The following is a 12,652-nucleotide window of genomic DNA, read 5'->3' on the forward strand; positions in this document are numbered from 1 at the left end:
GATTTTAAACATTTGTAGTTCAATGGTCTTTTTTAAAAATATCTTGATTATTCTTACGAACGTTTTGTACAAAAAATAAAACTGATGTTGACAAAATACTCTTATAACACTTTGGTTGTTAGACAAAAATTATAATGTGTCCACAGAATATATAAATGATTACAGTTAGGTATAACAAATACACAGCATGGAGTATTTGTATAATTATAGACATGTTGCGGCAACACGTAGTAAACATATAGACACAAATCTGGCCCATAGTTCACCCAGTGATACTATGTTATACAATTTAATAGAGTTAACTATAGATAAAGATATAGTAGCATAACATACCTGAGGCTGTTAGTTGTAGGTCAAGTTCATGTGTATTAGCAGGTTTTATTTGAAAATAAAAAATAAAAAAACGAATTTCCTTTTCCCCTTGGATTTCCTTGTCAGCCCCAAATTTCCTGTAATAAACTGATCTGTTAGTGGGCCTTATGTCAAGCTTGACTGAACACATTTTTTTTCCTACCCATTACTCTCTGATTTTTTTCTTGAAAAACTACAGGGGAGGCTACTCTCGAATTTTCTGGGTTTTTGTAAAAACTGTTCAGTGGAAGAAAAAATTCAGTTTACTCTGTACTGTTTGATGAAGTGTGGAATTGTTTGATTCAAGTTGTCTGTGGGAGAAGTAGAAGTCCTATTGGTGTTTTATTCATTGTTGGTGGATAGGTGTGACTGTTAGTGCTGTCATGTAGCTTGGTTTGTCAGCTGTGTGACCTTGTTCAGTTCATGCTGTTGGACTGCTGGATTTTATTAAACAGGAACTCATTTTATAGTGTTTAACTATGGACTGAGTTAATAGGGAGTTAACTTTTTTCAAACTTATTTAATAGTGTGTTTCTCTGTGGACTAATTTTATCATGGGCTCAGTTTTTGGGGAACTGATTTCTTAGTGTGTTTCACTGTAACTGGAACTGGTTTCATTAGATAGTTGTGTTCCCATCAATCAAATGCTTAAAAGGAACATATTTTGTCATCTGTGGCCTGTTAGGGGAACTGACTTGATAGTGTGTTGACTGTTAGGGGAACTGATTTGATAGTGTGTTGACTGTTAGGGGAACTGATTTGATAGTGTGTTGGCTGTTAGGGGAACTGATTTGATAGTGTGTTGACTGTTAGGGGAACTGATTTGATAGTGTGTTGACTGTTAGGGGAACTGACTTGATAGTGTGTTGACTTTTAGGGTAACTGATTTAATAGTGTGTTGACTGTTAAGGGAACTGATTCGATGATGTGTTGTCTGTTAAGGGAACTGATTTGATAGTGTGTTGACTGTTAGAGGAACTGATTTGATATTGTGTTGACTGCTAGAGGAACTGATTTAACCCACTAACACTGTGTTCGCTGAGGCATGACCTGATGCAGAGTTAATCAGATAATTGTGTGTTCACTGGAGCGTGACCTATGTGAAACACTGGTGTTAGCTATACCGTGTCCCACTTTGGGGCTGGTCCAATGATTGATGGATGACTTCTAACTTTGACATTTTCTCTTGATGCATTGACTATGTCAGGTAATGCAGGTGCTACTAACACAAACATCTTCACACACGTTTGATTCTTATGTGGAGATCTGGTGGTGTTGTAGTTGTTGATTCTTGTGATGTGAGTTGTCACCTGCTGTGTAAGTTAGATGTGGTTGATGAATGTTGAAATAACACACCCAGCCAGTAGTGTAGCATCAACAGTTGTGTTAGATTAGGCCAGGCTACAGCTGATGTTAAAATCAGCATGTTCACAGTCAGGCTTTTGTGTTTAACTGACACTGTCAGGGTTTACTGTTGAGTTAGTCTTCACACATTGCTCTACAGTGGCTATTTGTTGATGTCAGTCCATTCATTATTTTCACTCTATTTAATTTTGTCAGCAGATTTGTATCAGTTTGATTGAAAGTCATCTTGATGTTGTAATTTGGGTATTAGATGATAGTTTTAGACTATGAGTTAATTGATTTATAGTCACCTTGTTATCTACACTAATTAATGATAGAGATTATTATCCTTATTCATGTAATAACGTTTTGAATTGTCCAATGTGTAGAAAAAACTAAACTAGTTAATTGATTAGCCGGTCTTCATGTTTTGAATTTGAATTTTATTTTAATAAACTTTGCAACTTGTATTTATTATATATTTTTTACATTGCCTACCAAAATTTATTCTATTTGAAAAAAGTAAATTTTCAACAACTGTGTACACTACTGATAAAATATGTGAAACATTTATATTTTTTAAAGATTATTTGGCTTTACTTGCTTTAATTTTATTTTTTGTTAATTATTTCCTACTTTATTTTTCTGGTTCTTAAATTTTTTAACAAGGTTTGTTGTTTTTATTTTGTTTTGAATGACAAAACTATGATTATGAATGACAAAACTATTATTTTGAGTGACACTACTATTACTATTATGTTGAGTGACAAAAATTGTATTGTGAATAACAGAAAACTCCCTTCCCTGGGGAGGTGAGGGACCTGACCAAAAGAATCCGAACTGTTCTGATGGCCACGGCCCAGATGAGGGAGAATGAAAATGACCCGGAGCTGCTAGTTGACCTCCAGTACAGCTTGGCCAAATCTTATGCTAGTACGCCTGAACTCAGGAAGACATGGCTTCAGGCCATGGCCGTCCTGCACATACGGAGAGGAGACTTCTCAGAGGTAGGTCTCACCATTTACATTTGGTCTCACCATTAGAGTAACATTTGGTCTCACCATTAAAGTAACATTTGGTCTCACCATTAGAGTAACATTTTGTCTCACCACTAGAGTAACATTTGGTCTCACCATTAGAGTAACATTTGGTCTCACCACTAGAGTAACATTTGGTCTCACCACTAGAGTAACATTTGGTCTCACCATTTACATTTGGTCTCACCATTAGTCACATTTGGTCTCACCATTAAAGTAACCTCAACTTATTTAAGTTAGCTGTGTAGTTCTGGTGCTATTTTTAATTAGCCATTGCATTTTTTCAATCCGCCAAATAAATATTGCTACCTGTTTACCCATTTAGCTATGCTGCTACAATATCAATCCAATACATGTTTCAATGACTAGTTGTATTTTCTTTAAACCTGGCTTGAATTCTTGTTTATCCCATGCTCAGGCTGGCCTCTGTTACATCCACATAGCAGCCTTGGTTGCTGAATATCTGAAAAGAAAAGGTGAGTGGTGTACCTTTGCTGTTTGCATTACATCTGCCGATATCAGGGTTATTTTTTTTTTCATTTAAAATCACATTTTTTCTGCCTAGTGTTAAAAACAAATCAATTATTTTAATACCCAAAACCTAGAAAAAAAATGTTGTTCATTTCATGAACTGTTCATGCATGTTTATTGTTAGGCTATAAAGGTGTTATTTATAGTTCACTGTTCTATTTTCAGATCTTTATTGACTATATTTTATTAATTCTGTTCACATAAAACTTATTATTAAAGACCCTTTTCTTGTTTCTCACCATTGTGTAGGCCTATTAGGAAAATAATTTAACTAGTTTTTACCTTACGTTTAGATTGAATTCATTTTAGAAAAAAAATCTCAACTTTCATTTCTGTGTGATTCTGAGATTATAAATGTCATCAGTTAAAAACTGAGAGATAAAGTTTTCCAGTAGAGGCTGGTGATGGTGGATGACATTTTTTTACCTCTCTAGCAAGACAGTTTTGACATGGCTTAAATGCTGACTCAGCAGTTTATTACCTGCTGTTGCTGTTGGTGGTGTTGTTGTTGTGTCCATCATGTTTCTCTTGACATTGGTCAGTCAGGAAGAATAAATATTTTTTTATGTAAAAAGTATTTAGTTAAAAAAGAGTGCTTAACCCATTCAGCTGACTACAGAAAAGACATAAAACGTGTAGACATAAGCCTACAGTTATTTTAAGAGTAAGTTTTAGACTTTGGTCCTAACTTTGATCCTAACTTAAAACCCTGCCAACTTCTACTTTACAGGGAGGTTAAAATCTAGTAAGTCAAGACATTTTTGTCAAATATTTGCATTTTGGAGAAGATTCAGTGTCAAATTTCTAACCACTCAATCTTATACTTACCTCTGTACCATCTCATACTTCTCTACCATCTCATACTTATCTCTCTACCATCACATACTTACCTCTCTACCATCACATACTTACCTCTCTACCATCTCATACTTACCACTCTACCATCTCATACTTACCTCTCTGTACCATCTCATACTTACCTCTGTACCATCTCATACTTACCTCTCTACCATCTCATACTTACCTCTCTGTACCATCTCATACTTACCTCTGTACCATCTCATACTTACCTCTGTACCATCTCATACTTACCTCTGTACCATCTCATACTTACCTCTGTACCATCTCATACTTATCTCTCTGTACCATCTCATGCTCACCTCTCTGTACCATCTCATACTTACCTCTCTGTACCATCTCATACTTACCTCTGTACCATCTCATACTTACCTCTCTGTACAATCTCATACTTACCTCTTTGTTTTTAAAACAATTTGGTTTGACTTCAATAGCTGTGTTTTATTTGGTTGGTTAAAGTTTGAATCGTCCATGCTACTAGATTCTGCCATTTGCATATTTTGTTTTGTAGCATGAGGTACTGAAATAGTAAATACAAACTTTTGCTTTAGTAGTAAATCTTGACCAGCTGTTGTGATACAGGCAAACTTCACTTAATCCAAATGATTTTATATTTAAGGTTTCCCATTCTGTTATCTTGTTTTCGGTTTAGAATGTTAAAAAAGTTTTTTAAATTTGTTAGTTCATGTTCGAGTTTTAATTTTATTTCCAATTAGTTTTTTTTTAAATTGTTTGTCATCCCCCCTCCCCCCACAGTTATCATTATATAACAACTTGTTTTACCAGGTTTTCTTATAGACATGATCAGACTTTGTTTGTAAATTAAAAAAAATAATGCAAGAAAAACTTTTTTTTTTAATAAGTATAAAACAAACAAAAAATGACTCAATTGGTGAACTCGCTTAGAAAAGATATTTACTAAATGATGTTGTTGGTTTTTTTTTGCTTTTTTTACTTTTGGTTTTCTTTTGTGCATGATCTGTGTATTTAATTTTTGGAAGTAAAATATTCACTCTGAACTAATTTAGAAGTAAAATATTGATCTATAGGCAAATGATAGTAGAGATCACTTGGATGTTTGTTACTTTCTTTAGAAATATTTATTTTCTGTTGGCTGATTTCTGTTGTATACCAATGCTCAACATTGGAACTCTAACCTAACAGACCTCTCCTAGTTCTGGCTGGCCTAGTTCAGATAGACCCAGTTCTGGCTGTTCCAGTTCTGGCTGACCCAATTCTGGCTGGCCTAGTTCAGGCTGGCCCAGTTCTGGCTGTTCCAGTTCTGGCTGGCCTAGTTCAGACTGGCCTAGTTCTGGCTGACCTAGTTCTGGTTGACCTAGTTCAGCATGGCCTAGTTTAGACCGGCCTAGTTCTAGCTGGCCCAGTTCTGGCTGGCCTAGTTCTGGCTGTTCCAGTTCTGGCTGGCCTAGTTCAGACTGGCCTAGTTCTGGCTGACCTAGTTCTGGTTGACCTAGTTCAGCATGGCCTAGTTTAGACCGGCCTAGTTCTAGCTGGCCCAGTTCTGACTGACCTAGTTCAGGCTGACCCAGTTCTGGCTAGCCTAGTTCTGGCTGGCCTAGTTCTGGCTGGCCTACTTCATGCTGGCCTACTTCAGACTGGCCTAGTTCTGGCTGGCCTAGTTCAGGCTTGTTTCTTTAACTCGCTCAACTTAAAACTTTTAAAAATTGCTAGCTTATGTGTATATTTAAATGAATAATTTTAAATCAGTCTTGTGTTGTTGGGGAATGTTGCAGCATCTTGGAGTAACAGAAAGAAACATCCCTTCAGTGTCAAAAAATTTTGCAGTTTACTGCATCAAGGCACAAAACTAATACATAGATCTTGATAGAAACCAAGCTTTTTTAAAATTTCGTAGCCAACCTCTGGACTATAGTCAATAAGTAACTGATTAAATACATTTTTATAATTAGCTATTTATTTTGTTAAATTTTTTGTCGCTACACAATGTGCTGTTTTACAGTAGTTTTTTTTCCATTAACTAAACAGTAACATATGTTTTCTTCAATCAAATTTGTTTTCTTTGTTGTGTATGGGAGATTTTTAATCTGGATGTTCTATTACATTTGTTTCATGTCTTTCCTAAACTGGTTGATAAACATGACCCAGTTGCTGAATACAAACTTGACAAACATGTTTTGTATTGGCAGCTCTAGTTTTTTAGCGTCAAATGTTCCACACTTATATGAAGTGTGTAGATCACATTGCTCTACTTCACATGATTCAAGTTGCCTCCCTCTTACCTTCACATGATTCAAGTTGTCTCCCTCTTACCTTCACATGATTCAAGTTGTCTCCCTCTTACCTTCACATGATTCAAGTTGTCTCCCTCTTGTCTTCACATGATTCAAGTTGTCTCCCTCTTACCTTCACATGATTCAAGTTGTCTCCCTCTTACCTTCACATGATTCAAGTTGTCTCCCTCTTGTCTTCACTTGATTCAAGTTGTCTCCCTCTTCCCTTCACATGATTCAAGTTGTCTCCCTCTTACCTTCACATGATTCAAGTTGTCTCCCTCTTGTGTTCACATGATTCAAGTTGTCTCCCTCTTACCTTCACATGATTCAAGTTGTCTCCCTCTTACCTTCACATGATTCAAGTTGTCTCCCTCTTGTCTTCACATGATTCAAGTTGTCTCCCTCTTCCCTTCACATGATTCAAGTTATCTCCCTCTTCCCTTCACATGATTCAAGTTATCTCCCTCTTCCCTTCACATGATTCAAGTTGTCTCCCTCTTACCTTCATATGATTCAAGTTGTCTCCCTCTTACCTTCACATGATTCAAGTTGTCTCCCTCTTGTGTTCACATGATTCAAGTTGTCTCCCTCTTACCTTCACATGATTCAAGTTGTCTCCCTCTTGTGTTCACATAATTCAAGTTGTCTCCCTCTTACCTTCACATGATTCAAGTTGTCTCCCTCTTACCTTCACATGATTCAAGTTGTCTCCCTCTTGTGTTCACATGATTCAAGTTGTCTCCCTCTTACCTTCACATGATTCAAGTTGTCTCCCTCTTGTGTTCACATGATTCAAGTTATCTCCCTCTTCCCTTCACATGATTCAAGTTGTCTCCCTCTTCCCTTCACATGATTCAAGTTGTCTCCCTCTTCCCTTCACATGATTCAAGTTGTCTCCCTCTTCCCTTCACATGATTCAAGTTGTCTCCCTCTTGTGTTCACATGATTCAAGTTATCTCCCTCTTCCCTTCACATGATTCAAGTTATCTCCCTCTTCCCTTCACATGATTCAAGTTGTCTCCCTCTTACTTTCACATGATTCAAGTTGTCTCCCTCTTACCTTCACATGATTCAAGTTGTCTCCCTCTTGTCTTCACATGATTCAAGTTGTCTCCCTCTTACCTTCACATGATTCAAGTTGTCTCCCTCTTGTGTTCACATGATTCAAGTTGTCTCCCTCTTACCTTCACATGATTCAAGTTGTCTCCCTCTTGTGTTCACATGATTCAAGTTGTCTCCCTCTTTCCTTCACATGATTCAAGTTGTCTCCCTCTTTCCTTCACATGATTCAAGTTGTCTCCCTCTTGTGTTCACATGATTCAAGTTATCTCCCTCTTCCCTTCACATGATTCAAGTTGTCTCCCTCTTACCTTCACATGATTCAAGTTGTCTCCCTCTTGTGTTCACATGATTCAAGTTGTCTCCCTCTTGTCTTCACATGATTCAAGTTGTCTCCCTCTTACCTTCACATGATTCAAGTTGTCTCCCTCTTGTGTTCACATGATTCAAGTTGTCTCCCTCTTACCTTCACATGATTCAAGTTGTCTCCCTCTTACCTTCACATAATTCAAGTTGTCTCCCTCTTACCTTCACATGATTCAAGTTGTCTCCCTCTTACCTTCACATAATTCAAGTTGTCTCCCTCTTACCTTCACATGATTCAAGTTGTCTCCCTCTTGTCTTCACTTGATTCAAGTTGTCTCCCTCTTGTGTTCACATGATTCAAGTTGTCTCCCTCTTACCTTCACATGATTCAAGTTGTCTCCCTCTTGTGTTCACATGATTCAAGTTGTCTCCCTCTTACCTTCACATGATTCAAGTTGTCTCCCTCTTGTCTTCACATGATTCAAGTTGTCTCCCTCTTCCCTTCACATGATTCAAGTTGTCTCCCTCTTACCTTCACATGATTCAAGTTGTCTCCCTCTTGTGTTCACATGATTCAAGTTATCTCCCTCTTCCCTTCACATGATTCAAGTTGTCTCCCTCTTACCTTCACATGATTCAAGTTGTCTCCCTCTTGTGTTCACATGATTCAAGTTGTCTCCCTCTTACCTTCACATGATTCAAGTTGTCTCCCTCTTGTGTTCACATGATTCAAGTTGTCTCCCTCTTACCTTCACATGATTCAAGTTGTCTCCCTCTTGTCTTCACATGATTCAAGTTGTCTCCCTCTTACCTTCACATGATTCAAGTTGTCTCCCTCTTGTGTTCACATGATTCAAGTTGTCTCCCTCTTACCTTCACATGATTCAAGTTGTCTCCCTCTTGTCTTCACTTGATTCAAGTTGTCTCCCTCTTACCTTCACATGATTCAAGTTGTCTCCCTCTTGTCTTCACATGATTCAAGTTGTCTCCCTCTTGTCTTCACATGATTCAAGTTGTCTCCCTCTTACCTTCACATAATTCAAGTTGTCTCCCTCTTGTGTTCACATGATTCAAGTTGTCTCCCTCTTCCCTTCACATGATTCAAGTTGTCTCCCTCTTACCTTCACATAATTCAAGTTGTCTCCCTCTTACCTTCACATGATTCAAGTTGTCTCCCTCTTGTCTTCACTTGATTCAAGTTGTCTCCCTCTTGTCTTCACTTGATTCAAGTTGTCTCCCTCTTCCCTTCACATGATTCAAGTTGTCTCCCTCTTGCAGGAAGCTACCCCCAGGGTTGCGCATCCTTTGGGTACATCTCCCCCAATATTGTTGTAGAGGAGACTGGGATCAAAGATGACAGTGGTATGCAAGATGTCCAGTATTCAGAGGTCTGTCAAATGTTTCCTTTTTGTTTTGGACATTTTGTTGTGAGATAAAATCATTGAACAAGATTATCAAGTATAGTACTAACTCACTCACTATCATAATTTATACCAATCTAAGAATAAATACTTTATGAACAAACTGAATTATAAATAAAATTATTTTCCAGAAAAACAATCATTATTATATAAGGAGTGCTAATTAATTATTAATTGATTCTGTTTTAGGAAACCCTGGTGGAGTATCTGGAGAAAGGTGCGGAGTTCTTAGAGAAGGCTCAGAGATATGAAATACTGGGAGAAATCTATAAGCTTGTTATTCCAATCTATGAGAAACTCAGAAATTTCAAGGTAACCAAAAAATAAAAGTTGGTTAGAAATAAGATGAAGTAAAATAAAAAATATATTAAAACATCTGAAAACAAAATCTTGGATTGTGTACATTTTGTTGTTTCAGAAACTAGAGAGCAGCTACCTTTATTTATCCCGAGCCTATGCTAGTGTTCTAGATGTAATGAAAACAGGCAAGAGGCTGCTGGGGAAATATTACATGGTGACTTTATATGGGCAGGTGAGGGGTGTCAAGTTGCTTAAGTTTAGTAAAACACTAAAGGGGATCTTCTGTAAATGACATTACACTTTTTACCTCCCCATTAACATGTCGTAAGTCAATTTAATTAACGAATTGTTTAATTAAAGCATGGAGAAGTAATAAATGTTAATAAATGTTTTAAAGCCAGCTTTATTTATTTACTTTGTTTTTGAAATGTTAAAAAAAGCTCAGTAGCTAGATTATTTTTTAGTTGTGAAGCTGTGCTTAATAATAATAATTCCTTTTAAATCACTTAAAAAAACTTGATGAGGTCGGCTCGGTAAAGCTCATGGTTGCTGAATTGAAAATTCTTGAGTTTGAACCCTCGGGCAGATAAGGCTCGATAGCTGGGGACAGCCACTCTTCTAGGAGAGACAACTCCAAAATCAAACAACTGCTGCCTTGTAGTTTGTTCTTGGTTGGACAAAGGCTATGGAAGCAAATCCAAAAAGAAAAGCAGGCTGAAATCGGAGTCGATGGCCTCAATGGCGCAAAACAAGTTGACATGTATACTTAACTGTGTTGGAGGGAAAGCCTTCACCATTAAAATTAATAACAAAGAAGTTAAAAACTATTTCAATAAGTTTATGAAATCCTTTTAAAATAAAGTTTTAATTTTAATCAATGTTTGATTTTGTAATCTGCACCAAAGAATTTTTTCGTAATTTTTTTTTATTATTTACAGACGTACTTTGAAGATGATGACAAAAAAGAATATATTTACAAGGAGCCCAAGGTCACAACCTTGACAGAGATCAGAGAAAGGTTGCATAAATTATTTTGTGAGAAATTTGGTCGGGAGAATGTACAGATGATTAATGATTCCAAAAAGGTGAGAGAAGGTTTAACTGGGCTGGGGGCAGGTTTAACTGGGCTGGGGGCAGGTTTAACTGGGCTGGGGGCAGGTTTAACTGGTATAGGGGGTTGGTTTAACTGGGCTGGGGTAGGTTTAACTGGGCTGGGGGCAGGTTTAACTGGGCTGGGAGAAGGTTTAACTCGACTGGGTGCAGGTTTAACTCGGCTGGGGGCATGTTTAACTGGGCTGGGGGCAGGTTTAACTGGGCTGGGGAAGGTTTAACTGGTATAGGGGGTTGGTTTAACTGGGCTGGGGTAGGTTTAACTCGACTGGGTGCAGGTTTAACTCGGCTGGGGGCAGGTTTAACTGGGCTGGGAGAAGGTTTAACTGGGCTGAGGTAGGTTTAACTGGGCTGGGGTAGGTTTAACTGGGCTGTTGAAGGTTTAACTGGGCTGGGGAAGGTTTAACTGGGCTTGGAGGTTTAACTGGGAGGTTTAACTGGGCTGGGGAAGGTTTAACTGGCCTGGGGAAGGTTTAACTGGGCTGGGGAAGGTTTAACTGGTATAGGGGGTTGGTTTAACTGGGCTGGGGTAGGTTTAACTCGGCTGGGGGCAGGTTTAACTGGGCTGGGGGAAGGTTTAACTGGGCTGGGAGAAGGTTTAACTTGGCTGGGGAAGGTTTAACTGGGCTTGGAGGTTTAACTGGGAGAAGGTTTAACTGGGCTGGGGGCAGGTTTAACTGGGCTGGGGAAAAGTTTAACTGGGCTGGGGTAGGTTTAACTGGGCTGGGGAAAGGTTTAACTGGTATAGGGGGTTGGTTTAACTGGGCTGGGGGCAGGTTTAACTGGGCTGGGAGAAGGTTTAACTGGGCTGGGGGCAGGTTTAACTGGGCTGGGGGCAGGTTTAACTGGGCTGGGGAAAGGTTTAACTGGGCTGGGGTAGGTTTAACTGGGCTGGGAGAAGGTTTAACTTGGCTGGGGAAGGTTTAACTGGGCTGGGGGCAGGTTTAACTGGGCTGGGGGCAGGTTTAACTGGGCTGGGAGAAGGTTTAACTGGGCTGGGGGCAGGTTTAACTGGGCTGGGGAAAGGTTTAACTGGGCTGGGGTAGGTTTAACTGGGCTTGGGGAAGGTTTAACTGGGCTGGGGGCAGGTTTAACTGGGCTGGGGAAAGGTTTAACTGGGCTGGGGTAGGTTTAACTGGGCTGGGAGAAGGTTTAACTCGGCTGGGGGCAGGTTTAACTGGGCTGGGGGCAGGTTTAACTGGGCTGGGGGCAGGTTTAACTGGGCTGGGGGAAAGGTTTAACTGGGCTGGGGTAGGTTTAACTGGGCTGGGATAGGTTTAACTCGACTGGGGAAGGTTTAACTGGGCTCGGGAAGGTTTAACTGGTATTGGGGGTTGGTTTAACTGGGCTGGGGTAGGTTTAACTGGGCTGGGGAAGGTTTAACTGGGCTGGGGAAGGTTTAACTGGGCTGGGGTAGGTTTAACTGGGCTGGGGTAGGTTTAACTGGGCTGGGGTAGGTTTAACTGGGCTGGGGGCAGGTTTAACTGGGCTATGAGGTTTAGCTGGGTTGGGAGAAGGTTTAACTGGGATGTGGGCAGGTTTAACATGGCAGATTTAACAGGGATAGTACTAGGTCTTTTTGGTTCTTACTATTTTTACATCTAATAATTTTGAAATATGTGCAATATATTCACAGATATCTCCAGGTGACCTTGACCCTAAGTATGCCTACATTCAAATCGTCTATGTCACACCTTACTTTGAAGAAAATGATCTGGCCAACCGGGTCACAGAATTTGAGCGTAACAACAATGTTCGCAACTTCATGTACGAGCTGCCCTTTACCAGGTCAGGCAAGGAGCAAGGCAGTATAGAGGAGCAACATAAACGCAGGTTCATCATCACAAGTAAGATCACTCTACACTTTTTCACTGTTTTAGAGAAAATAATTAATTTGGTCTGATTTTACAATGTGGCAACTCTGTACATCCATCTAATAATTCTAATCAGAGTTGTCTGGTTTTCTAAATTAATCTGTTTTGAGACTTGCATTTTTTTTAAAGCATTTTCAAAAGATGCTTAATAGTTTCAAGAATTAAAAGGAGAAAAAACACTCAAGATGTTTTATATAACTAGGGCC

At 38.9% G+C, this 12,652-nt stretch overlaps 1 protein-coding gene across 18 annotated transcripts in view; it reads left to right on the forward strand.

The window, feature by feature from the left end:
- The window catches only part of LOC131930945 (dedicator of cytokinesis protein 9), a 65,564-nt gene that overhangs the window by 42,112 nt on the left and 10,800 nt on the right, over positions 1-12,652 (forward strand). For 14 of the 18 annotated variants that reach the window (XM_059287619.1, XM_059287626.1, XM_059287621.1 and 11 more), the window contains 8 exons: positions 2,487-2,702; positions 3,151-3,208; positions 3,994-4,008; positions 9,020-9,129; positions 9,352-9,474; positions 9,581-9,694; positions 10,401-10,547; positions 12,209-12,419. In XM_059287619.1, coding sequence (XP_059143602.1) covers positions 2,487-2,702; positions 3,151-3,208; positions 3,994-4,008; positions 9,020-9,129; positions 9,352-9,474; positions 9,581-9,694; positions 10,401-10,547; positions 12,209-12,419 — 994 coding nt within the window. The remainder of the gene's footprint in view (positions 1-2,486; positions 2,703-3,150; positions 3,209-3,993; positions 4,009-9,019; positions 9,130-9,351; positions 9,475-9,580; positions 9,695-10,400; positions 10,548-12,208; positions 12,420-12,652) is intronic. The other 4 variants (XM_059287629.1, XM_059287613.1, XM_059287617.1 and 1 more) reach the window with 1 other exon arrangement.

The sequence above is a fragment of the Physella acuta genome, unplaced genomic scaffold, assembly GCF_028476545.2.
Source record: "Physella acuta isolate Inbredline_101_S28 unplaced genomic scaffold, ASM2847654v3 ptg001869l, whole genome shotgun sequence".
Classification (NCBI taxonomy): domain Eukaryota; kingdom Metazoa; phylum Mollusca; class Gastropoda; family Physidae; genus Physella; species Physella acuta.